Source organism: Miniopterus schreibersii (genome assembly GCF_964146895.1).
Source record: "Miniopterus schreibersii genome assembly, chromosome: 3".
Lineage (NCBI taxonomy): Eukaryota > Metazoa > Chordata > Mammalia > Chiroptera > Miniopteridae > Miniopterus > Miniopterus schreibersii.
Genome location: NC_138103.1, coordinates 54,482,739 through 54,510,719, shown reverse-complemented (window position 1 = coordinate 54,510,719; position 27,981 = coordinate 54,482,739). Strand labels below are relative to the sequence as shown.

General features: G+C 35.7%; 1 protein-coding gene across 5 annotated transcripts in view; it reads right to left on the bottom strand.

The window, feature by feature from the left end:
• ARB2A (ARB2 cotranscriptional regulator A) overlaps positions 1-27,981 on the bottom strand; it is a 308,143-nt gene that overhangs the window by 279,655 nt on the left and 507 nt on the right. For 3 of the 5 annotated variants that reach the window (XM_081132496.1, XM_081132498.1, XM_081132499.1), the window contains exon 2: positions 5,194-5,317. The exons of the other annotated variants lie outside the window; for them this stretch is intronic. In XM_081132496.1, the coding sequence (XP_080988622.1) occupies positions 5,194-5,299 (106 nt within the window). In that variant the 5' untranslated portion in view covers positions 5,300-5,317. The remainder of the gene's footprint in view (positions 1-5,193; positions 5,318-27,981) is intronic. 5 annotated transcript variants of the gene reach the window in all.

Here is a 27,981-nt window from a genome sequence, read left to right as displayed (position 1 = left end):
GTATGGGATAATGGTGGAAGGAACATCAGATAAGCTTCCTTGATACAGGCTCACTGACATATATTCTGTATTTAATATTGCAGGTTGGGGAGTTAGGAAGGGCTCTAACAGTTTGTTTGATTGGTTGGCTTAAATATGAACCAAAAGGTGGTCCACAATGAGTGGATATGTTTTGGTTTAATGTAAAGGGAACAATTCAAAGGTATGGGGAGACAGGAGTATTAAAGTGGATTTGTCACTGAAGACCTACTCACCCACCCTGGAAGGGTCCAGAAACATACTTTTCACCACTGCTATGAGAAATAAATCTGTGATGAGAACCCTGGAATCCTTAAAGAGCTCCCTGATGGCTCTTCTCTTATGCTAGACCTTAGAGTGGGAACTAAAGTCATTGAATTAAGAAACATAAATGAAATGGGAGTAACTGGTTCCTAGGGTGGCAGCAGCCAAGTGGGAGCACTCTCCCACCAAAGGTAAGGTGGGCGTGGTTACCGGAATGGACAGCAGAGTCAAAGCAGCAATCAGAATAGTCTGACTCACACATACCTATGGCATTGGCTAGTTGAACATGTTGTTCCTAGAAGTAAGATAGGGAGCCTACTAAATTCTTACTTGATATGTATAAACAGAAAAGTTCTAGGTCAAATGAACAAAAGTCTAACCTGAATAAAAAATGGTCACAATCAATTCCCAGACTTAAGCCAGCTTACAGACCCAGAACAACTTGGGAGAAGAAGGGGCCGAATCCCTTAAGGAATGACTCAGGAATAGTGCCAAAAAGTACACAGTTTTCTCCCATTCTTCCCCAAAAGGGACCAAAGGCCTTATACCAAGATAACTGCATCGGGGAAAAAGAAATAATCAAACCTTTCACAGACTTATGGACACTGGCTCTGAAATGAAACTAATTCCAGGAAACTCAAAAGGTCACTGAGGTTCATCAGAGTAGGGGTTTATGGAGGACAGGTATTCAATGGAGTTTTAGCTCAGATTCATCTCACAGTGGGTTCCTGAACTCACTCTGTAGTTATTAAACTAAGTCATAATTTAGTTTGCTTTATCTTGATCAGTTTTCCCTTCAATATGATATAACTCTGGTCCAATACATGAATGCCATTATATTGATTGGATCTAGTAATCAAGAAGTAACAACAATCCAGAGTTATTGGCAAGACATTTGGTTGTCAGAGGGTAAGAAATAAATGACAAAAATTCAGGGGCTTTCCACTCCAGTGTAATTCCTAGGGGTCCAATGATGTGGGTCATGTCAAGATATCTCATGTCAAGGTGAAGGATAAGTTGTTGCAACGGCCTTTCCTACAAATTGAAAAAGAGGCACAATGCCTATCAGGTTTCTTTGGATGTTGGAGGCAACAAAGTCCTCATTTGGGTGTGTTACTCTGGTCCATTTATCTGAAATGCTGTCCAGAATAAGAGAAAGCTCTGCAGCTGTGTGTGCTGCTCTGCTACTTGAGCCATATAATCCAGCAGATCCAATGGTGTCAGGGGCAGATCAGGATGCTGTTTGGAATCTTTGGCAGGCCCCTCTCAATGAATCAAAGCACAGGCCCTAAGGATTTTGGAGCAAAGCCCTGCCATCCACTACAGATAACTACTCTCCTTTTAAGAAACAGCTGTTAGTCTGCTACTGGTCCTTTGTAGAGACTGAATGCTTAATCATGGGCTACCAAGTTATCATGTGATCTTAGCTGCTCAGCATGAACTAGGTGTTAGCTAACCCACCAAGTCATAAAGTTGAGTGGGTACAACAGCACTCCATCATCAAATGGAAGTGGTTTATATGTGATCAGGACTGAGCAGGCCCTGAAGGCAGTTAAATGAAGTCTCCCAAATGCCTATGGTGGCCACTCCTACTGCCCCACCTTTTATCTATCGGCAGGAACCCCTCATGGGAAGCTCCTACCATCAGTTGGGTTCCTACACAAACTCAGGTCTGGTTTACAGATAGTTCTGCACGATATTGAAGCACCACCCAAAAGTGGGCAACTGAAGCACTAGAGCCCCTTTCTGGGACATCCCTGAAGGACAGTGATGTAGGGAAATTCTCCCAGTGAGCAGAATTGAGAGCAGTGCACCTGGCTGTTCAGTTTGCTTAGAAAGAAATATGGCCAGATGTGTGATTATATATTGATTCATGGGCTGTGGCCAATGGTTTGGCTGGATGGTCAGGGATGAAATGAACATATTAGACAATTGGTGGCAAGGAAATATGGCGAAGAGGTATGTGAACAGACCTCTCTGAATGAGCAACAAATGTGAAGATATTTGTTTCCCAAATGAATGTTCAATAAAATATTTTAATAATCAATGGGTAGGATGACTCATTCTATGGATACCAGTCAGCCTCTTTGCTCAGGCACCTGTATTCACAGGTCTGGAAATTAAGGATTAAAAATGGGAGTGGTGCCATTCACTATTACCACTAGCCTACAAAGAAAGAATGTTTACTCTTACTACTCTTACTACATCAAAATAAAAAGCTTCTGCATAGCAAAAGAAACGAGCATCAAAATGAAAAGGGAACCCACTATATGGGAGAACTTATTTGCCAATGATACATCTGATAAGTGGTTAATTTCCAAAATAAATAAAGTACTCATAGAACTCAACAAAAAGAAGACAAACAATCTAATTAGAAAATGGGTAGAAGACCTGAATAGGCACTTCTCCAAAGAGGACAATACAGATGGCCAAGAGATGTATGAAAAAAATGTTCAACATCACTAATCATCAGAGCCATGCAAATTAAAATGACAATGAGGTATCACCTCACATCTGTCAGAATGGCTCCCATCAACAAATCAACAAATGACATGTGCTGGTGAGGATGTGGAGAAAAAGGAACCCTAGTACACTGCTGATGGGAATGCAGACTGGTACAACTATGGAAAACAGTGTGGAGTTTCCTCAAAAAATTAAAAATGGAAATGCCATTTGACCCAGTGATCGCACTTCTAGGAATATATCCTAAGAAGCCTGAAACACCAATAAGAAAGAATATATGCATCCCTATGCTCATAGCAGCATTATTTAAATAGCTAAGATCTGGAAACAGCCCAAGTGCCCATCGGTAAATGAGTGAACAAAAAGAGCTATGGTACATTAATGGAATACTACTCAGCTGTTAAAAAAAGGACCTATTATCCTTTGAGGCAATGTGGAGGGACCTGGAGATTATTATGCTAAGCAAAATAAGCCAATCAGAGAAAAACAAATATCACATGATCTCCCTTATATGTGGAATTTAATGAACAAAATAAACTGACACACAAAATAGATCCAGAGGCATGAAAGCATGCAACAGACTGACAAATCTCAGAGGAAAGGGGGGTGGGGCAGGAAGAGATCAACCAAAGAACTTATATGCACATATTCATAACCCATGGACACAGACAATAGTGTGGGAATGGGGAGGAGGGGGGTCAATGGGGGTAAAAAAGAGGGACATCCATAATACTTTCAGTCCTCATCTAACCTGACTCATAATCACGGCTAATTTAATTATTCCCATTTTCTTCATCTGAGGTTCTAGATCTCTCTCTCTTGCTCCTGGTTCTCAGCCTATCTTACTAGAAATTCATTTTCAGCCTCTTAAACTGGCTCCTCCTTATCTTCCTGACCCTAAGGTTGAGATGCCCTAGGGCTGAATCTTCAGATGTCTCCTCTATTCTGCCTACATTCACATCCCTGATGATCTCAATCATGACCATAACTTTAAATATTATCTCCATGCTAATGATTCCCAAAACTATTATCTCTAATCCAAATGCTCTCCCAAACTCCATACTCAACTTCTCTACCTTCATGTTTAGGGAGCATCTTAGTTTAATATCTAATACATTTAAAAGCTAAATTTTACTTTCCACTACAACCATGGCCACTGCAATCAGCTTTTCCCAATTTTTTTTTTTTTTTAAATCTAATTAATGGTGCCTGTCTTATAGCTATTTAGGACAAGAACCTTCAAAGTTATCTTAGTTGTTTTCTTAATATCTCATGTCTAATCCAACAATGAATTATGTCATGTCATCTCTTCCTTCAAAACTTAACCAGAATCTGTCCATTCTTTATCATCCCTTCTGCTACCACCCCAATCCAAGATGTCACATTTGTGAGGAGAAAGCAATGCTCTTAGCTATTTTCCACTGTTGTAGGTAAGAAAGTGTGGTAGGTAAGGGCTAGTTACACCATTCCTTTAACAGATCATTTGCTCTAAAAGCAGGTACAAGGTGAGGCAACAGGTTGCTTTATCCTATGTATTCGTTAGGCTTTCATAAAAAGAGATAAAAGAAGGCAGTAAGAGAGACTCTTGAGGTATCTTTATCATCCAGCCTGCCACAGCAGGGCAAAACAGCAGCTAGGGATTCAGAGGCCATAGCCAAGATGGTCTGGTACATACTCAGGTGGGACATCTCCTACAAAGCATCTTGAAGACCAGATGGACTATGCTGAATCACATAAAAGAGATTTTTATCATCTGGCATAGCTGGCATCTCAACATTTAGAAAACACATAAGATATTTTTTCCACCACCAAAGAAAGTAACTGTGAGACCCTGCACAAGTTACTTAGATAATCTGATCTTGGGCAAGTCACTAGACAGTTAGACTGAAATATATGATAATAAAGAAAACTTAGAGGTCCATAATTAATACTTTTTTAGAGGTAAAATTATTTTACATAGCAGGTTCTTTGTGTTTGTTTTTTTGTTTTTAAGCCTAGAACTCAAAAATCCCAAAGAATGTCTAAGGCAGATTCCTTCTGAGTTGTTAACATGAAAGGCCTCTCATAAAATATCCCCAGTGCCAATGCCACAAAGATAAAATGCAGGATTAGGCAGATCACTACCCTAAATTAGTATGACATTGGAAGCAATAAAAATATGATAAGGGCACTATCTATAGTGTTAGTTTTACCAAAAATTTATATGGCCTTGAATAAGAAAAATGTTAAGAATTCTGGATGTAAAATTACATGATTCCATGATTTATTTACTGAGTACAGACTATATCTCAGACACTGAGATAGTTGCTGTGAGGGATACAAGTAATTACAAACAGAGTAAGTACTATTTTTATTTTAGAATTGAAATAAATGGCAGGCCACCTGAATATTCCTATACCTTCATCAGGCAAAATGAAAATATCCTAAAAAAGCAAATTAAGTGTGTACCTTTCAGTGCTGTAGTCTTTTCTTTTTCATCTGGACCTCCCTGCTGGATTTGTGCCATGCTTATCCAAATTGGGCACAAAATTAAAGAGCTCAAGGAAATAGACATCAATCTTCAGAAGACAGTCTAGAATGAATGAAAGCAATAAATTAAGCTCTACTCAATCCTACCTACTCCATGAAAACTTCCTTGGTCCTCCCAGTTGAGATTAATCTCTCTACCCTGATTTCCCACTGCACTTTGTTGATATCTATACTACAGTACTTATCAAAGCCTGCCTTGCAATGTAGTTATTTATGTATTTATCTGGGTCAGCTAACAGATTACAAGCCCCAGGAAAGAGGTATCAAGTTTTTTCATCTTCACATCTCTCATGTTGCCAAACACAATACCTTATAGTACATACAGATACCTAGTGTTACTGAATTGAATTTAGCTAAACTTACTATTTAGCTTTAGTTCTTTATTATCTAATTTAAAAATCTCCAAGTAATTTCAAAAACTTGAAGTTTATTTTAATATATTGTAAGCATATGCCCTCTACAAGGTCAGAATGTCTTCTCCTGGAACATGCAATCAGAAGGAGAAAAATAAATAAATACAAAAGGTAGCTATAAGTTTCCTCTAATATAATTCAAAATACAACTCTAAAGGAAAAATTATCCCTTTTAAAAATGAAACTATGGAAACAACCAAAGTATCCTTTGATAGATGATTGGAGAAAGAAGGTGTGGCACATACATACAATGGACTACTACTCAGCCATAAGAAAAGATGAAATACTGCTGTTTGCAACAGCGTGAATGGACCTTGAGAATATCATGCTAAGCAAAATAAGTCAGACATAAAAAGCTAAGAACCATATGATTTCACTCATATGTGGGATATAAAACTGAAACTCAGACACAGACAACAGTATGGTGGTTACCAGAGGGAAGGGGGATGGGAGGGTAGTAAAGGGTAAAGGAAGCCAAATATATGGTGGCAGAGATGATTTGACTTTAAGTGGTGGGCACACAATGGAATATAAAGATCACGTATCATGGAAAACCTATATAATCTTATTAACCAATGTTATCCCAATAAAACTAATTTTTAAAAAAAAGAAACTATGTTACATTCACTGTCTGGAAACCATACTCTACAAATGGCAGTCAATGAACACTAATAAAATTTGTTTTATCAAAGCCTAATTCTGCATTTAAACTATAAATAGATGCCTTTCACAGGGTTACCATGAACAGTAAAAAAAAAAAAAAAAAAAAAGGAAGAAAGAAAAAACTACTTCTAAATTAAAAGAAAAAAATGCAACACATACAATGGAAAAATTAAACTAATTTAGTCAATCCACAACTGTTAATGAAATTATATAAAAATTCCATTCATGACAACAATAAAAGAAGACTGAATATTCCTCTGATTAAGGAACCCAAATGATTTGCTACCCACTCAGTAAAACTCTGCTTCTATTCAGAGGTACATTTCATAATTATCTTTAAAAACTGAGGCATTTTCAAAGTCAGCAGAGTGTAGCAGAAAATACTTTAAGAAATTAATACTGAAAAATAACCTTTTTAAACTATGAAAGCTCCGAAGAGTCATAAATCAATGCTGCCCTATCTCAATGCTAAATGTAGGTGGGGTGGTATAAGAGGAAGAGCACTCTGGCTCTACCACTAACTAGCCATGTGTCTCTGATAAATTACCTAACTTCTCTGTGCCTCATTTTCCACATTTGTAAAATGAAACTGATAATCATGCTGCCTCATAGTGTTACAGTGAGGTTCAATGTAAAACATTCAGTACAGTGCCTGATGCATAATTATGATCTCAATATCTGTTGGCTTATATTTTTTCATTGTTTTAATTGTATCCCAGCTTCACCACTTAATAATAGCAGACTCTGGGTCAGGGACAAGACACTTAATCTACAAAATCTTCAGTTTCCTCATTTATAAATGTTGCTCATATAACAGTGGTTGAGAATTAATATTACAGAAGCTGTGTATAGTTGATCATTGCTATTATTAGCAGCATTACTGCTCCTCAATGGTTTGAGGTTTTCTAATAGCAGTAACTAGAATATAAGACTATTTTTGACTGGGAAAGTCTTTTTACTTAACATGGATGTACTTTTCTTCTGTGAAAGTTAACTTAAAACTCTGTGAATCCTACATGAATAAAATGTGTCTATAGTTCCTTAATGAATATTCCAGTCTGTAGGATGGACAATGTACAACACATGAGGATGCAATGGTGAGTCAAACAGACATGGCCCGAGTGAGGGCTTACTCCCTAGCTGCCAAATCAAACTGCCAAATAACCACTAAAAAAATATATAAGACTTAGACTGATAGTTGCATTATTATAAAAAGGCAACATTTGTAAGGGCTATCTATTTACATCCAAGAATTAGTCTTATCTGTTAAAAGTTACACAAGTTTATGCATGTTTCACCAGGGACTCCTTATTATACAAATTAAAGAGAAATGTTCATAATGAGAGATTCCACACAGTGCTCTTTGCTAACAATTCCACAACTAAATTAACTATCTACAAGGAACTTCTTGCATTTTTACTTGATCACTCTGCTAATTCAGTATTTCTTCTAAATATAAACTGTTCAGTTATTTTTCATTAGCATCAACATGACTGATTTCTAACAGAACAATTTATACAACTATTTCAGTTTAAACAAAAATGAAATTATAAAATATTTTTGGTGCTAGAGTCATTTTCAAGATTTATACATGGTGACTACAATTAGTAATACTGTATTATATACTTGAAAGTTGCTAAGAAAGTAGATCTTAGAAGTTTTTCCCACATACAAAGGTGAAAACTATATACTATATAAGGTGAGGGATGTGTTAACTAACCTTATTGTGGTAATCATTTTGTAATATACGCATAGTGCATCAAATCAGCACATTGTAAACCTTAAACTTACATAATGCTCTATGTCAATTATATCTCAATAAGGCTTTTAAAAAGCTCTAAATACTCTACAATGTTTAATAACACATTCTCCCTGTAAATTTTGATCTCCATGAGGACAGGTATCATTCTGTCCCTAGCACAATGTCTGGCATATTTGGACCTCAACGGTATTTGTCAAATTTACAAATAAATGAGTAAAAGATAGAGGGGGGAAAGGATTCACGTTTTAAAGAATCATTTTCAAGGTTCCCAATATTAAATATCAATTAACAACTATATTCCTATTCTATAGGAGAAACCTAAAAATACACATTGCAATTCACTGAAGTGATGATATGTAAGTTAAGAGACTACTAATTTCCATCTGAGACCCTAAACGTTATTGCAGATGCAAAGCAGGTAAGTATGAAGCAGAAGCTACTTGTCTGTTGCTTTCTAACGCGTTAGATTTTTTTCACCCTTTCCAGTTATTTTCCATGGCTATGGCACAGCTGGTGAAACTAAATCAGGAACATTTAAAATTCTCAATTTAGTTTCCCTAATAAAAATTCAGAGTTATAACCTGCATGACCACAGATAAACACTACTGAAAATGCAGCCAGCAAGCTGTTTGATACATTTGATATACATTAATATGTGCTCTTGACATAGTTTATTTAGTATTATCTGATGGAGGTTAGGTTATAGGGAATAAAGTGGTGGAAGGTTTTTACTGATATGAATTGGGACACAGTTGACATGTTGTATACTTCATGATAACCGCTGCTGTTTAAATGTGGTTTCTTAGAAATGGTTATAGTATAAACTAGATTCAAAACATCTCAGTTTGGGATTTCATTCTGTGAACTACACAAAGCAATTATCATATCTCCTTCCTTTCTATGATTCCAACAGAGAATCCAGTATGTATAAATAAAGCTGTAAGTAACTTGTCATGTGTAATCTTTATCTAGCCAGCATTTTAAAACATGAAACAGCATAATATTTCTTACTACCCTGTTTGCTCAAAATATGGCCTGAACACTTATAAAACGTACAGAAAGATACACAGAAGCCTTAGTTTTAGGTGTGTTTGTTTTTAGGCAAGTATAAACAGGAACTAGATAGAGATGATTTTTGCAACAGAAGGCCTTTCCACCTCACATTCTAAAAGCAATGATAAATGTACACAAAATCTCACAAGACAAGTAAAACTGTGTTAATTCCTGGAACTCCTAGAGCTGGTTTGGTCCCAAAGAATCTTTGCTCACTGTCAAGCTCTGGAAATCCAGCTCACAATAGCCTACTTGCAACTAAAATTACAGTACATGAGTTCGTACCAGAGATTTGTGAGGAACCAAGAAGATCCACTCAATTTCATTAAAATATCTATGTTACTCAAAAGCTGCTTATCAACAAAGGTTAGTTCAGAATAATCCCATGATTATTGTTTATACTGTTTATATCTTATTATAGCTTACAGTTCTTAGGCTACAGTGCAAAAACTATATGTTTTGGAATGTGTGTGTGTGTGTGTGTGTGTGTGTGTACACAGGCATATGGGCACTGGGGAAAAGGCTGGAGAATGAGGGCATTGTACTGGAAAAGACCTGGACAACAAAGCGCAGGGTAAAAATGGCTTTTGGTGCATAGAAAATGGTGAATTCTGGAGAGAATGTAATGTCTGTTTGGATTGAGATTTGGCTCAGACTAGGAATACAGGGTTCCAATCCAAGCCTATCTAAAATAATTCCTTAGTTTCCCAAGCAATGTGATATGGTAGGTTTGAAATGAAATAAAACAAAATAAAAAAACAGGTGTTTTTTATCTCAATTCTACCATCTAGTAGGTGAGTGACTCTGAGAAAGTCACAACTTCTCTAACCTAAGTAATGGGAACAAACAACACAAAAAAAACCACTTCTCTTTTAGAGGACGATTATGAAGATTATATGAAAGAATGTACACAAAAACATTTTGCAAAACGTAAGTTCCTTTACAAATATTTGTAATCCACATAAGTAAAAACTGATTTGGTTGCAATTAGTTTGTGCTCAAACTCTAAGAAAGATATCCAAGTCAGTCCAATGTATAGGAATGAGAAACTCTTGATGTGCATCATTTGGGTGAATTCTATAAACAAATAATTAAGTCCCACAATAAATAGCTATTGAGTTGACAGGTTTACAAGACTATATTGAAGATAATCATAACAGAATTTAATTTGTGATATAACTTGTTTATATTCTTTCCACTCTTATTAAAATGTATGCCTGGAAAAGGTTCAATATGTGAGCTCCACCTTCATTTATATTAAAGTTGTGTCCAAAGAACACTGTTCCAACTATCTCCTAAATGCACATGTTGGCCATAAAGTCACCAAGTCCTTTAATACCCATTATCTTATTAGGTAATCACCACAACTAGGAGGGGTAGGCATAGTTTACATATCTCTATTTTACAGAGATGCAGCATCCGGGCTTTGAGAAGATACGTAACCTGGTTAAGGCAACCCAGATGGTAAGTGGTACTTAAAACTCTAACTCTGGTCTTCTGACACTTTGTTCTGAGCTCCTTCTACACAACCATGCTGGTGGAGTCAAACTACTCAACTTCGACTAGAAAAACAATTCCAGCTTTTTTATTCTATAGAAGGTTTTCACTCTCATGTACTAATTTATATTATCAGGAAGTATTACAATTTGGAGTCTGAGCAAGTTGGAGGTAGTTAATTATTTATCTATCTATCAAAACTGTCTTAGTCTTTTTGGTCTGCTATTCAGAATTCAGATTAATAAAAATTACTACCCATCATTCCTCATAATACTTTGGTAAACAAAGAATCTAAAAGAAAGAGTTAAAAGTTAAGGAATATCAAATACAAACATTTCAGAATATCTGCAAGACAATGCTAAGATAATTCTTAAGATAATTCTCAGCTTTGGAACACCAACACCACCACCACCACCACCACCACCCCACCCCCAAGAAAAAATAATTTAAGTAGTTTTTTATGAAGTTTTCATAATATGAAGCAGAAACAGCAGAGCTAAGGCCAAGGAAAAAATAATTCTCAAAAAGAAGATATGCTCAAAATTTTAGAAACACAGAATATGTCAAACACACAGTAGCCTCTATTTTATTGGTTAAACATGTCATATAAGCTAGTTAAGACACTCTAATTCTAGGGTACACATAAATAATACAACACAACTAATATTATAAATGTACACAGTTCCAGGCCCAATTGAACAAGCAGAAGCTACCTTCTTAGATTTCAAAGTATCTAATACCATAAAATAGCAGTAATAACACATTCACAAAGCCTGTACCCAGTTTTCTTATTCCATAAACATGCTTACTAGCAACTCTTCTAAGCTTCGTGAACTCAAGGTCTAAACCAGATTTTAAAATATAATATGCATGTGGTAGACACTAAGGTGAACTCTCCAGATGCCCCTTCAGGGGGAACTTGCTGCTCAGCTGCAGGGAGTTCAGTCAGCAAAAAGCCTCCGGCAGTTCACCTCACCAGAGCCCCTCTCAGAGGTAGAGTTGCTTCACTCAAGGTCATACCTTCCTCAAGTTGGCCCTCACTCACTGACTGAGCCAAGTGGGAATATGAAGGCCCAGCCATTTCAGCCTGATGCAGAACAACTCTGAGAGGTAATATTGGCTCCAGAGCTCACTGCCAGCAGGTTGGCTAAGGTTTTGTCAGGCCTATAATAAGTTCATCTTCTCCCTCTGACCAATCCCATTGTCCTCCTTTTCACAAGTTCCATCTCTAATAAACATCATCCACTCCAAATTTTGTCTCAGCAACTGCTTCTGAAAAATCCAAACTGTGACAATGTACTTTTCTAAATGCTTTTTTCCCCCTGAAAGTTAAACAAAAACCTCCTGATGTTAAGAGGCAAGATATATCCAAAATAACTCTGACAACCCAACAATAAAAAGACAACCTAGTTTAAAAAATGGACAAAAGATATGAATACACATTTCTCCAAAGATATACAAATGAGCAAGGAGATATAAGTTCAATATCATTAGTCACTAGGAAAATGCAAATCAGACAGTAAGATACTATTTCATACCCTATAGCATGGCTATAAACAAGAAAGACAGTCACAAGTGTTGGTGAGAATGCAGAGAAATTGGAACCCTCATGCATTGTTAGTGGAGATGTAAACTGGTGCAGCCAGTTTAGAAAACAGTTTGGCAGCTCCTCAAAATGTTAAACATAGATTTACCATATGATCCAGCAATTCCACTTCTAGGTATATACACCAAAGAAATGAAAACACATGTCCACACCAAAACTTACACACAAATGTTCATAACTGTCAGAAATAGAAACAGCTTAAATGTTTATCAAGTGACGAAGGGATAAACAAAATGTAGTATATCCATACAACAGAATATTATTCATTAATAAAAAAGGAATAAAGTATTGAAACATGCTACAACATAAATGACCTTGAAAACATTATACTAAGTGAAAAAAGACAGTTACAAAAGATCACATATTGTATAATTTCACTTATATGAAATGTCCAGAATAGACAAATTCCCAGAAATAGAAAGTAGATTGTTTTGGGGAGTTTATGGGGGGGGGGGGGGAATGAGGGGTGACTGCTAAAGGGTGCATGGTTTCTTTTTAAAGTGATTGATGATTCCAGTAGTCCTAAAGAGATGCATTTGCACTGTAGTGTGTGTCGCTCTGTGTATTAAATGGCTCTCTCATCATCTCTTCTTCTCTATAGCTATAATACTAAAGGTCAAGGCACAGTTTCGAAAGGGAGGAGGCTTGACCATCTCACTCACTCTTCTCATTTCCTTCCATGAAATAGGTGTGATAAATGGATTTCAGGCAACTCACTTAAAGAACATCTCTCTTCAAATGTTCCAACCATCCCTCTCACCAGAGCCAGGCTGGCAACCACCTCGGCCTGCTCTGCTTAGACATTAGGGACAAACACATTATTTCCTAGGTATATAAGGTGAACATTATATATAAAGTTTTTTGTAAATCAAAGAGCTCAACTCTAACCTGTTCTAGTTCTTTGTATTGAGGGTTCTGTGTCAATGGTAATTTGCCTCCCTGGGCTGTCATTATCCCTTACATATATCTTCTAATGAAAATCTGGTCAGAAGCACTGATTCATTTTGGTCATTATTTAGTTAATTCCTTGGCCACATACCACCTAATAGCACCCCACTTTTACCCAGTTTTTAAGAGTTGAAATTTGTAATAGCTTTATTATTATTATTTCAACTGACCCACACATTGTACTTACTTCACAGTGAGAAACGTACCATTTACTATAGAAAAAAAATGAAGAAAAACTTAAGCATATAATCAAGCACTTTACTCTTCAGCCCAGTAAGCTATACTAATAACACCAGCAATAAAGTTTAATGGCAAAGTCAAGCTTTGTGGAGACCAGTATACTGTAAATAAGTCACTTAAGTTCCACTCATATCTAATGCCTACTGACAGTGTACTCCTTATTGTTTAAGGGGAAAATCTCTGTGGAGCCTGACTTTACTTAAATATGCTAACAACTAAGAATGTTATTTAAGTGCCTTCAGAATGAATTTCTATTTGGCTTCTAGAATTTCCCATTTCTTTATGAAGAGATAGTGCTTTCTAGAATTTCATGTCTGTACTGTATTTCAACAATACCCACATCCTGGGACTAATAGGAAATGAACTCAGAAAGATATGAGGAGGCTCTATATTGCTATGAAAGTACAATTATCTGATGTTAAAAATAGAGAATTAGGAATTTGAAACTTCAAGCAACCTGTTTAAGCTACCATATTAGTTACAGTGGTTATTTACTTTATTCAGAAAACAATACACACAATTCATACCTTGCCTAAATTAACAAAGGATTTGAAGCAGCAAAATTCTCTTATTTCAAAAGCAAAGAGCTTTGAACCCTCCTTGCTCCCACAAAATATTTTTCCCCACCGAAGACAACCATCACTTAGCCAAACTATTAATTACAGGAAATTAATTCTGTGGTACTGAAGTCGTGCTGACAAGGACACTTTGTGAAACAGTAAGCCATTTATTTATTAGATCTATGCTAAAACACACTATGCCAAATAGCTCTCATTACTATTGTCTACATAAGCACAAGGTGGTAGAATCTCTTCCTATAGCCATAAGAGTCAAGAATTTTATAACTACACTTCACTTTGAACATTAAAGTCCATTTCGAACATTCAAGTCCTCTGAGAGACCCACCTGTTGAAAATAACTAAACTAAGGAAATACATTACAAAATATCAGAATATCTACAAATTAACTAAATTAACATAAAGGAAGAAAACCATAATAACTTCAATATCTGCAGAAAAAGTATTTGACAAAATTTGATACACATTTTTGGAAGAGAAGTCACAACAAACTAGGAATAAAAAGGAAAATCCTTAACATGATAGAGGGGTACAAAACAAACAAACAAAAAAACAAAGAAAAAACAGTCTCCTTGGTAATATATTAAAAAGATTCTCTTTAAAATCAGGTAACAGAAAAGAATGCCCATTATTACCACTTTACTATTACCACTGCTAGTCAAAGTTTTTCTGGAGGTTAAAGCCAGTATAAGATATGGAAAAATAAATAAAAATGTATAAAAATTGAAAATAGGAAAACAAAATTATTATTTGCAGATGATATGACTAAATAACAACAAAACAAGAAAAATGAACAAACAGGATTTTCTGGAATCAAAAAACAAGAAAAATCTCTAACTATATTATTAGGAATAAAAAGAAAATTTAGCAAGATGGCTAATGTGATTTATATATAAAAATGAAGTGTATTTATAAATACCAGCAACTATCGGTTATAAAAGTTTTTAAGACAATTTATAATAACAAAAAATGAAACATACATAGTAACAGTAAACCTAACAAAAGAGAAGTTAAACCTATAAGCAGAATATGATAAAATGTTACTGAAAGACGTTAACGTTGCATGAAGTATATAAAAAGATACACCATATTCATGGATAGAAATATTCAATACTGTGAACATATCAATATCCTCTAATTGATAAATGGAGTCAATAGAATTCCACTCAAACCCAACAGGTTTTTTTCACAGACTCTGAAAAGTTACTTAAGAAAGTTCTATGGAAGAAAAATGGCCAAGAATGGCTAAGACACTCCTAAAGAAAAATATGATATAAAGAATTACTTTACTAGGTATGACAGTAATTAAGATACTTTGTCATTAATATTGGAATAAACAAAGTGACCAACAGAATAGAATGAAACTCCACCAAAAATACACATAACAGATTCATATGACACAGATGACACTGACGTATCACTGCGAAAAGGATGAACCTTTCAATAATTGGGACAACTGCTTAACTGCATAGCAAAAAACTTAAATTCCTACCTCACTCCATATACTGACATTACATGGTGGTAGCAGTGGGATGGATTATGGGCATATATGTGAAAATCAAAACTTTAACTTTCTAGAAGAAAAATATAGGAGACTGCTGTTTATTTATTTTTTTAAATGTATCTTTATTGTTGAAAGTATTACAGATGCCCCCCCCCCATTGATGCCCTCCTCCCCACTCCTGCCCTCTCCTGCACTACTGTCTGTGTCTATGGGTTAGGCATATATGCATATAAGTTCTTTGGTTGATCTCTTCCCTCTCCCCCTTCCCTCTGAAAATCCTCATTCTGTTGCATGCTTCTGTGTCTCTGGATCTATTTTGTTTGTCAGTTTATTTTGTTCATTAGATTCCACATATAAGTGAGATCATGTGATATTTGTCTTTCTCTGACTGGCTTATTTAGCTTAGCATAATACTCTCCAGGTCCATCCATGTTAAAGAGACTACTGTTTTAATGCTGGGGCAGAAAATACAACTGTAATGAGATATTATTTCACACTCACCAGACTAGAAAGAAATTAGAGTTTGACAATACCAAAAATTAAGAAGAATAGAGTATAATGGAGATTCTGATTCACATTACTCATCAAAATATAAATCAGTACCACCACTTTGGAAAAATTGGTATGAGATCTCCCAAATTAAACAGTATCATAATCTTCAACCCAAAAATCTCATATCTTGGTCCACGACCTGGTCTTGTACATGTACATCTGGAGAGAGGTATGAAAACATTCACAAAATGTTCACATAATAAAAAAGCCAGTTTACTAGTTCTTTTAGCTGCATAACAAGTTACCTCAAAATATATTTGTCAAAAACAAAAAACAGTTATAATCTCTCAGTTTCTGTGAATTAGAAATTTGGGAGCAGCTCAGTAGGGAGGTTCTGGCTCAGGTTCATGAGGCTGTAGTCAAGAAATACTGGTAAGGTCTACAGTCATCTGAAGGTTTGATTGGAGCTACAGATGGCTCATTCACGCAGATGAATTAGTCATAATGTTGTTGCTAGAAGCCTCAGAACTTCCCCACATGGGTTTCTTCATAGGTCTGCTTGAGTATCACCATGATATGGCTTCTGGCTTTCTCCAAATAGTCAGGAAAGCAATAGGAAAGCCACAAAAGTCTCACCATCACTTCCTCCATACTCTACTGACGCAGAGGGCAACCCTACTCAATGTAGGAGCAAGTCTACAAAAAGGTATAATTTAAGAAGCAAAGATCATTGGGGGCCATCTTCAAGTCAGGCTATCACACCTGGAAAAGGCTAATTGCAGGAGGGCGGATATACTGTAGTATATTAATAGAGATGAATAGTAATGGCAGTGAAAGGAATGAACCAGAACTGCACTTTAAAACATAGATGAATTGCCCGGCCGGGCGTGGCTCGGTGGTTGAGCGTGGACCTAGGATCCAGGCGATCGGGGTTCGATTCCTGGTCGGGGCACATGCCCAGTTGCGGGCTCGATCAATGACTCTCTCATCATTGATGTTTCTATCTCTCTCCCTCTCCTTTCCTCTCTCTGAAATCAATAAAGATTTAATAAATAAATAAATAAATAAATAAATAAATAAATAAATAAATAAAACATAGATGAATTTTCCAAAAGCAATGTTGAATAAATAAATCTCAGAAAACTACATACAGTATAATACTATTTACAAAGAGTTCACAAACAAACTAAAATAATTTATTAGTATCACAATTTAGGTGATGAAACTATAAGAAAAATCAAGAGAAAAACATCAGAAGAGTGATTACCTCTGGGAAGGTGAGAGGAGCATGAGATGGGGAGAAACACATAGGTCAATATAAGTTATTGACAGTGTTTTGAGTCTTGGATGAAGCAATGAATTTAGTTGCTTATTATATAATTATGGTTTATAACTTGCATAGGATGGCTGCTTTTGAACTGGTATGTAATAAACATATAATCACACACAGGCCCTGGTTGCATATAATCTTCTTTTATCAACAATGTATTTTTAAATAAATAACAAAGAAAATATTAAAAGAGAACAAATATTATAACTACTTTTAGTATCACTGTGTTTTATAATTTTGGGGGGGGGGATTTTTCTCCAAATATAATGTTGAGAGTACAGTTCCATCTATTTAATTAGAAATTTTGAGTCTTGCTGATGAATAAGCCCTAGTGGAGAAAGCAGTATAAGAAAAAATGAACTGGTATTGAGTAAATTTTAGAACAATTATATATCACTAACATATGGTATTACTAAAGTTCAATTGACTCCTTGTCTGTTTTGAAATGGAACTATTATTTTGAATAAAATTTTATTCCCTCAAAATCTTTAGCACCAGCTATTAAAAAAGACAAATTGTAAATGTTTTTAAAAAATCTGTATTAAAAAAGAATAATGCAAAAATCCTAAGTAAATACTAGCAAATTGAATAAAACAATACATCAAAAAAGTAATACATCACAATCAAGTGGGATTCATTCCAGGGGGACAAGGATAGTTCAACATATGCAAATCAATCAATGTGATACACCACATTAACAAAAGAAAGGATAAAAATCATATGATCTCATCAATAGACTCAGAAGAAGCGTTTGATAAAACATCCATTTATGATTAAAACACTCAATAAAATAGGAATAGAAGAAAAGTACCTCAACATAATAAAGGACATATATGATAAACCCTCAGCCAATATTATACTCAATGGGGAAAAACTGAAAGCTTTTCCTCTAAAATCAGAAACAAGACAAAAATGTCCATTCTCATCACTCTTATTCAACATAGTGCTGGAAGTCCTAGCCAGAGCAATAAGGCAAGAGAAAAATAAAAGGCATCCAAATTGGGAAGGAAGAAGTAAAAGTATCAATTTTTGCAGATGACATAATTCTGTACATGGAAAACTCTAGACTCCACCAAAAAAATATTAGAAACAATAAACAAATACAGTAAAGTTGCAGGATACAAAACCAATGTACAACAATCCACTGCCTTCCTGTATACTGACAATGAAACTTCAGAAAAAGAAATGAAGAAAAAAATTGCAATTGTAACCAAAAGAATAAAATACCTAAGAATGAACTTAACAAAGGACGTGAAAGACCTATATACTGAAAACTACAAAGCATTTTTAAAAGAGATTGAAAAATACAACAAAATGGAAAAATATCCCATGTTCATGGATTGGGAGAATCAACATAGTTAAAACTGTTGATTCTTATATTAACATAGCAATATACAGATTTAATGTAATCCCCATCAAAATACTAATGTCATTTTTTAAAGAAATAAAACAAAAAAAAAATCATCAGGTATGTATGGAACCACAAAGGACCCTGAATAGCTGAAGCAATCCTGTGAAAAAAGAACGAAGCTGGAGGTATCACACTACCTGAGTTCAAATTATACTACAGAGCTATGATAATCAAAACAGCATGGCACTGGCAGGAAAGCAGATACACAGATCAATGGAACAGAATTGAGATCCCATATATAAAACCACATGTGTATGGGCAGATACTTTTCTATGGGACTATATCAAATTAAAAAGCTTCTGCACAGCAAAAGAAACCAACGACACAACAAAGAGGCAGCCAAACAAATGGGAGATGATATTTGCAAGCAATAACTCTGACAAAGGTTTAAAATCCAAAAAATATACAGAACTCATAGAACTCAACACCAAATAACCCAATCAAAAAATGGGCAGAGGATCTGAACAGACCCCTCTTCCAAGAAAAGATACAAACTGCCAACAGATATAGTTGTTCAATCTCCCTAGCAATTAGGGAAATGCAAATTAAAACTACAATGAGATAGATACCACATCACATCTGTTAGAATGGCTATTATCAACAAGATAAGTAATAACACTTGTTGGAGAAGTTGTGGAGAAAAAGGAACCCTCATTCACTGCTGGTAGGAATACAGACTGGTACAGCCACTATGGAAAACAATCTGGTAAGTCCTCAAAAAAATTAATAGAACTACCATATGACCCAGCAATCCCCCTGCTGGGTACATACCCGAAAAACTCAAAAACATGTATTTGCAGAGATATGTGCACCCCTATGTTCATTTCAGCATTATTCACAGTGGCAAAGACATGGAGACAACCTAAGTGTACTTCGATAGAGGACTGGATAAAGATGTGTTACATAGACACAATGGAATACTACTCAGCCATAAGAAAAGACAAAATGCTGCCATTTGTGACAACATGGATGGACCTTGAGTATATTATGCTAAGTGAAATAAGTCAGGCAGAAAAAGCTAAGAACCATATAATTTCACTCATATGTGGAATATAAAACTTAAACTCGTGGACACAAACAGCAATGTGGTGGTTGACGGAAGGGGGTGAGGGGTGAAAAGGGCGTAATATATGGTGACGGTAGATTATTTGACTTTGGGTGGTCGGCACACAGGGCAATATACGGATCTTGTAACATAGAAATCTATACCTGAAACCTATATGATCCTATTAACCAGTGTCACCCCAATAAATTTAATAAAAGAAAAACTAAAAGAAAAAAACAGTATTAAAAAATAATAATGTCCCAAACATTATAACAAAATATTTTAAAATACAACTACATACTTCTTAAAATGTCAACTGTCATTTATGTTTTTCTTCTTTGCTTTGTACACTGCTATTAGTAAATAAAACAAGTAAAATCTGCCTTTGAAGATATACAAGTGATTAAAAATTTTAAATGCTGGCATAAGGGGCAGTTATAAGCAACTTGAAAGCAAAAGATGAGAACTTACAATTCAATTCAGAATAATCTGCACCCTTGGCTACTAAAGGATGAGCTCATCTAGTCACAAAAGAATATTTCCCACACAGGATCATCTGCCAGCCTTTCAACATGACACAGAAATGAGCTTTAACTCTGAGAAAAAAACAAACAAAACTTTCCTTGTTTTCCCAAAATAAGGTGAAAAAAGAAAATGCTGTAACAGCAGCCACTGGAGGGAGGACTTGTTGTTAGAATGAGAATAAAACAAGCATAAAACATTTTATCTGGTGCTTTGTCTGAACATAACATTTTGTTAAACTCATTTCTATTTGTTTAAATGACAAATGCTGAAAATACTGCTTTTTCTGCATGAGTGTTAAACTTCCTTTCACTGAAAAACAGATGTTGTTTCAACCATCCTTTATTGGTACACAAATTAGCAGTAAGAAAAAAAATAAAGCTGCCTGGACTAACAGAGAATTAGCACCAATGCTTAGTCTAAGTGTACTAAGTGTATACTTAAAGCCTATTCTTTATTTTAAATAAGGCTGTATTTTGTTCATCTGAAATATTATCCACAAATTTTGCTGCAAGACCTCAGGCACTACTTAGTCCCTAAGTAACTACCTGAAATCTGACTATATATAAATTGGCAGAGCTTTTATAAACTTGTGACATTGAGGTTAATGTGGATGATGGGTTTTACTTAGTTTTTAATGGAAATATTCATATACTTCAGTATTTGTTGATATAAACCTGGCTTTACACACACAGATCCCAAAATAAGGTGCAAGCTTCCAGTGCTCACCTTTTCAGTATCACTAAGCACAGAAATATTATTTAAAGCAAGTTTAAAGACTCAAAACATAAAATTATACACTGGAAGGGCACAGAGATGAGCTCTTCCACAAGTCCAGGTTGTATTTTATAGTGGTTATACACTAAGAAACACACCAGGCTTGTGCAAAGTCCTGAAACAACTCTAAAGTAGCAACATCCCTTCCATTTTAAAATGATTCCTTATACAATCAATATTTTAGAGTTGACCTCTGAAACTCAAGAATCCTACTGTGATTCATTCAGTGAGCCAATAAAATCGTCTGTCAGTTCTGAATAAGAACCATTCAGAAGAATTACCAACAGATGAAGTATACAGTAAACTCTGAAATAAATTCACTAGAAGAACATAGAAATTTATCTGACAAGATATTCAACTGAATAGGGAACACCTAAACTAAGAAAATGGATTTAAAAAATAAATCAATAACAACAGATATGGAAAGAATATAATTCAGACATTTGTGCCAAAAAAAAATTAACAAAGCTATCAATTAAAACATACTCGTATTTTAAATATAGACTTCCTGTGGAGTAGAAGGATTGCTTCTACTGGCAAAGGAGGTCCAACAGAATTGAGAGATCTTAGGTTCCTAGCTTCATCAGAATCTGTCCATAAGTACCCATCCTAACAGTCAAAGTCCCACTCTTTCCTTCAGGGTTGCAAATTCAAATTTTGCTGTGAGTCAATGACCCACATAATTTGTCTTAAAGAAACAGTACTGCAACTGCAAAACATATAAGTGTTTCTTTTCGGGCAGCAACAGATACAAATTTTGGTACTTGGAAGTGGAGTGTTGCTATACCACAACACTACGTGAGAGTGGCTTTGGAACCAGGCAGGGGGCTCCAAGAAATACTAGAAAAAGCCTGAGACACCCTGAAGAACCTGTTAACAGAAGCCCTGTGGTCTTTGATGAGGCTGTGGGTAAGAACTTGCAAGAAAGTAAAGTAAATGTTATTGGAAACTTGAGGAAGGGGGATCCTTGTTAAGTAATGGCAGAAACATTAGCAACACTGTCCCATGGAGTTTTATGGAAAGTAGAAAATGTACGTAATGAAATGGCTGATCTCAGTAAGGAGATTTCCAATCAGAGTGCTGAATGTGCCACCTGGTTCTTTTTGATGCTTATATTGTAATGTGAGAAGAGAGAAAATAATGAAAGGACTCAAAAAAAAGAAAAAAAAGAAAAAGGAAACCAGACTTGCTCTATGAAAGATACAGTCAAGAGAATGAAAAAACGAGCCCCAAACTATTTGCAAAAGACATATCTAATAAAGGTATCTTATCGAAAATATACAAAGAATTCTTAAAAACTCGACAGAAAGAAAACTCAATTAAAAAATGGGCAAAAGACATGAATAGACACTACACCAAAGAAGATATACAAATGGCAAATAAGCTTATGAAAAGATGCTCAACATGGTATGTCATTAGAGAATTGTAAATTAAAACAATATTGAGATACCACTAGGATCTATCTCAAAGAAAAGTGTAGGTGTGGCTTTTGTCTAAAAGAATGTAACTCATTAGAGTTCACAGAGCCTGCACAAGATTTATAAAAGATTAATATATCTTTTTACTCAATAGTTAAAAGATTTAATATATTTTAAATAAAGAGAAACCCTATACTGCTTTCCATGGTGGCTGCACCATCTGCATTCCCACCAGCAGAGTACCAGGGTTGCCCTTTGCGCACACCCTCGCCAGCGCTTGTTTGTTGATTTGTTGATGGAGCCATTCTGGCAGGTGTGAGGTGGTGCCTCAGTATAGTTTTAACTTGTATCTCTGTGATGATTAGTGACATTGAGCATTTTCTCATGTGTCTCTTGGCCATGTATATGTTCTCTTTGGAGAAGTGTCTACTCAGGTCCTTTGCCCCTTTTTTAATCAGATTGTCTGTCTTCCTTTTGTTGAGTTTTGTCTTGGGTGAGGATTAACAACAACAAGAATAAAAATAAAGTTCAGGCAAGAACCAACCTATAGAAAAGACCCTTGGCAGGAGTTTAAGAAAGGTCACTGGAGCACAATGAGATTAAAAAAAAAAAATCTAATTTATAGGATAGGCAATATAGACTCATAGAAGGAGTCTACACTGAATGCCATACCCCAATCACTGTAGGTATCTAGGAAAATAAAATAGATGCAGTAGAGCCACAGAAAGACAAAAACAAACTGTATCCACGTTAAAGTTTATATAATGCAAGAATCAAAAAATCAAACACCTGCAAGCATCAGAAAGTTAATAGTAAATGCAAGCAGTGAGATCCAGCTTAGACTGCCTCAGCGTGAAGACTGTAACAATTGGAAAACACATGGCTCACTTCAAGGGAAATGCTCTTTGCCTCACTGTTGCTACACAGATTGAAGATTCAGTGTGCTGGAAGTTCAGATTTTTCAGGAAAAAACAAAAAACCTAGATTTTTACATACTTGGAAACTAATTTTAAAACATTGAAGATTGTGCAGGTCTATTTAGCCTGGGGGTCTCCAATTTGCAAATTCTGCTCTGTGCAGAATCATAGGGGGCATAATTATCTAGTATTCTCCCATACAGTTCAGCAACATCCAAGGCAAAAAAGATATACAGTAATAAAAATAAGACTGCAGTGATCCCAGAATAATAATACTAACTCCTCAGAAAGTAGAATCAGGTCAAAAATACTTTCCAAAACCAAGCCTACATGACTACTCCCATTTTTGGAACAGCCAAACCATGACTCTCTTATATTGGCACAGGTAATTGACACTTCTTGAAACCAGTTGGCATTTTAAAAAATAAAAATTTTAAATACAGTAATATTTGCCCTGGCCAGGTGGCTCAGTTAGTTGAGCATCAGCCTGTACACCAAAAGGTTGAGGATTCAATTCCCAGTCAGGGAGAATAGGGGAGAGAGCCAATCAATGTTTCTCTCTCTCCCGCCCCCCCCCTCTTTCTCTTCCCCCTTTCGGTCTCAAAAAAAAAACCCACCACAAAACAAAACAATAAAAACATATCCTCAGGTGAGGATTAAGAAATTGTGATACATGGTCTGAAAAACTTATAGTAGGACTATATAGACTACACACCTCCCAAAGACTAACTGTTGAACCAGATGTTCTGACATACATTACTTGATGTAGTCGGTCTTACTGAGTTTCTCAAGTGACTGACTTCAGAACCACATGTTGAGATGTAGCTGGTGATTTACACTCTCTCATCCTATCCCCCACTCCATTCCAATCTGTGAAGCAAAATTACTTTGTCAGTTTGTCGCTGGGTCCCCTCACCTCTACTGTCAGTTCTGGTGCTTACCATCCACTACTATTACTGATCTTTGCCACTCTCCATCTAGCCACATCCAAATGCTACACAGCTATCCAACATTTCTTTTCTCGGTTTCTTCATTATTTTTGTCTCTTCTGTTTCCTGCTTTTCTCAGCTACCAGACAAAGGGATCTACTTCACAGGCACAGTCAGCCAATCAATCAATACACCCCTTTTCTTCTAATTAAAAAGAAAAAAAATATCAAAGCATGTTAGGATGATCTCTGGCTTTTCTGAAGCATTTTCATCACAATCTGATACTCAAAGGTTCATTCATTGTTGCAAAAGATGCTATAGTTTCTTTTATTTCTAAGTTTGAAGTTATTGCATACACTTGGTCTAGACATTGAAGCTTTTACGATTATAGTATTTTAGGGTTAAAAAAGCAACAGAAGACATAGTGACTGCATTTTTTAACCTTAAAAGATTTACCCAAGCCCTAGCCAGTTTAGCTCAGTGGTTAGAACACTGGATTGTGGATTGAAGGGTCCCAGGTTCAATTCAGGCTAAGGGCATGTACCTTGGTTGCAGGCTAGATCCTTGGCCAGGCACATGAGGAAGGCAACCAATCTCCAAGAATTTCTATTAAAGTTCTTAAAACAAATGGATAGTACTTCAAAGAAGATATATATATGTCCCCAAAACATATGAAAAGATGCTTAACATCACGAATCATTAGGGGAATGCAAATCAAACGTCCAGGAGACACTACTTCGTACCCATTAGATAAAAAACAGAAATCTTGTTTGGCAAGGATGTGAAGTGTTGGTGAGGAGGGGAGAAATTAAAACCTCTGTGTATTGCTGGAGGAGATATGAAATAATGTAGCCACTCTGGATAACAGTAAGACAATTCCTAAAAAATTAGACACTGAATTACCATATGACCTGGCAATTCCAATTCTGGGTATATACCTATAAGAAATGAAAGCCAATTTTCACAGCCACGTTCATAGCAGCATTATTCATAGTAACCAAAAGGTGGGAGCAACACAAGCATCCACGAACAAATGAATGGATAAACAAAATGTGTAATATGCATACAATGGCATATGATCCAGCCTAAGGATATTTTAACACAGGCTACAGCATGGATAAACCTTAAAGACATTGTGCTAAGTGAAATAAGCCAGCTACAAAAGGACAAATATTGTATGATTCTACTTATATGAGGTACCTAGAATAGAGACAGAAAATTTGAAGAGACAAAAAGTAGATTGGTGGTTGCTGGGGTTGAGGAGAGAGGGGGACTGGGAGTTAATGTTTAAAGAGTACCAATTTTTATTTAACGAAGATGAAAAGTTCTAAAGATGAATGGTAGTGATGGTTGTATATCGTGAATGTACTTAATGCCATTGACATATACCGTTAAAAATAGTTACAATAGTAAATTTATGTTATGTATATTTGACCACAATAAAAAAAATGAATGAAAAGTAAAGTGACATAGAGAAGTACTTGATATTTAGTTATCCATGGCTACTATGCAAACCCAACCTGACTTTAAAACAGTACACGTTATGTACAAGTGAGTAAATGGTGCTTGACTTTGTTAGTGCTAATGTAGAGCATGAAAACATCTTCACATATATAAGAACATCAGGTTCTCCTCATAGAGGTTAGCTTAGGAAAGCTGAGAAAAATAGGCTGTCAATAAATAACATCCCTCATGCACACACCAAATCACTGAATAAATATTTGTTCTCAAGATTTTTGAAACTTAATGCCTCCATGCCTACACTCTTGCTATTCCAAGATATACCAAACATACTCTTGCCTCAAGGCCTTTTGTTAATAACCTAAAACACCTGTCCTCCACTCACCTCATTCAGATCTCTACTCAAAAAAATGTCCCCTTATCAGGGAGGCTGAGTTTGACCACCCTATTTAAAACAGCATCCTCCATCATTCGATCTGCCCTTAATGAGCTTTATTTCTCTTCATAGCTCTTATCACTAATCGATATATAGATATATATATGATTATTATTTTTCTTTCTTCATCCACCATAGTAAGAACCTCGATATAATGGACTAATTCAAATGAGAGGGTGTCCGTTAAAGCTGAAAGTCTATTATATAATAAAGTAGTTTTTCTAGATGTGTATGTTAAAAAATTGACAAATCAGTTTACCCGTTTTTACTAATGTAGACACATTCGTGTGATTAAAATTAGTAGGTATGAAAAGTTTAATTTCACAGAAAAGTTTTCTCTATGTATTACTGTAATTTTAAATTTATACTGAATAGGTCTAGTAAATGCATGCATTCACCAGTCACCACTAGCAAACAAATGAACATGGCTGGGGCATGGCTTTGTGTGCTGGGAACCTGGGCCAGCAGGCACACTTTAAAACTGTTACAGAAAGTCATACCACCTGTCAATAGAACCAATTACCACTCACCATGTGGTGTGATCACGTGCTAATCATTCTCCAAATATTAAGAGTGGTGACTCTTGGATTAAAATATGTATACTATAGTTGTAGATATGTAATATTTATGTCAGCAAAATTACTAGTGTTTTTTCCAACATATGACCTATTTGCTAAAATTTGTAAAAAGTAACAGCGAATTAATAACATAAAAAACCCCGTTAATTTAATTATAAGCAAATCTTGGTTAAAAGCACTTTAAAATTAACAGGGTGTTAATTTTCACATATTACATATGGACCGGAAATTTTGTCCATTAAATCAAGGTCTGCAAAATAGAGGGTTTACTGTACAATGTAAACTGCAGGAGCACAAGGACTTTATTGGCCACGATTGTATTCCCAGAACCTATAACACTACCTGGCATACTGAAGGTAGCTGATAAATATTTGTTAAATGAATAGACGGATATTCAGTTTCACACAGCACACTTCCCTCTTGGCCTTCGTACCATCTACCAGCCTCGCAGCAGCCACTGCCTCAAAGCCCTCCAGAGCATCCCTGTTAGGCTTCAGCGGTGAAGTGGGACGAACACCTAGTTTGTCAGACAGAGAAGCCTGGTACCAGCGATGACAGTAAGACCTTAAGCGCTTCAAACAGTGCTGACTCAAGTTTCTAAATAAGCTAAATGGATATAGTATATCTGTCCCTCACAATGCTGGATAAAGAACAAAGCTAAAGAGATTTACCCCTAACACAGCTCTAAGGCAAATGATACTATGTATTTCATAGCAAACATCACATTGCACATATTTTGATAAAAGTTACAAGGAACTTGGTAGTCTGAAAACCACAAAATTTTCCCTTTACAACTTTTCAGAGGATTCGGGGAAATGGACAAATGCAACAAAGTTGGTTTTCAATAAATATAGCCAAAAATTAAGTAACTAATTACTTGGCCCAACAGATATACACCCCGGAGCACTAGAATATGTTAAACCCCTGGACGGAGAGAAACTGACTGCTTCAAAAATATACCTAACTTCATTTCCAAGTCAAAAGTATTCAACTAAGAATTCATCCCAGTTAAATGTCCCACCAGCGTCCATGCATGTTGCAACTTTTGAGAACCTTTTACAGCCGCACTGTAAATTTCTGTCTGCAGTAAATGGCTTTTGGTAAAGCATTGGCAGTTGACAGTTTTT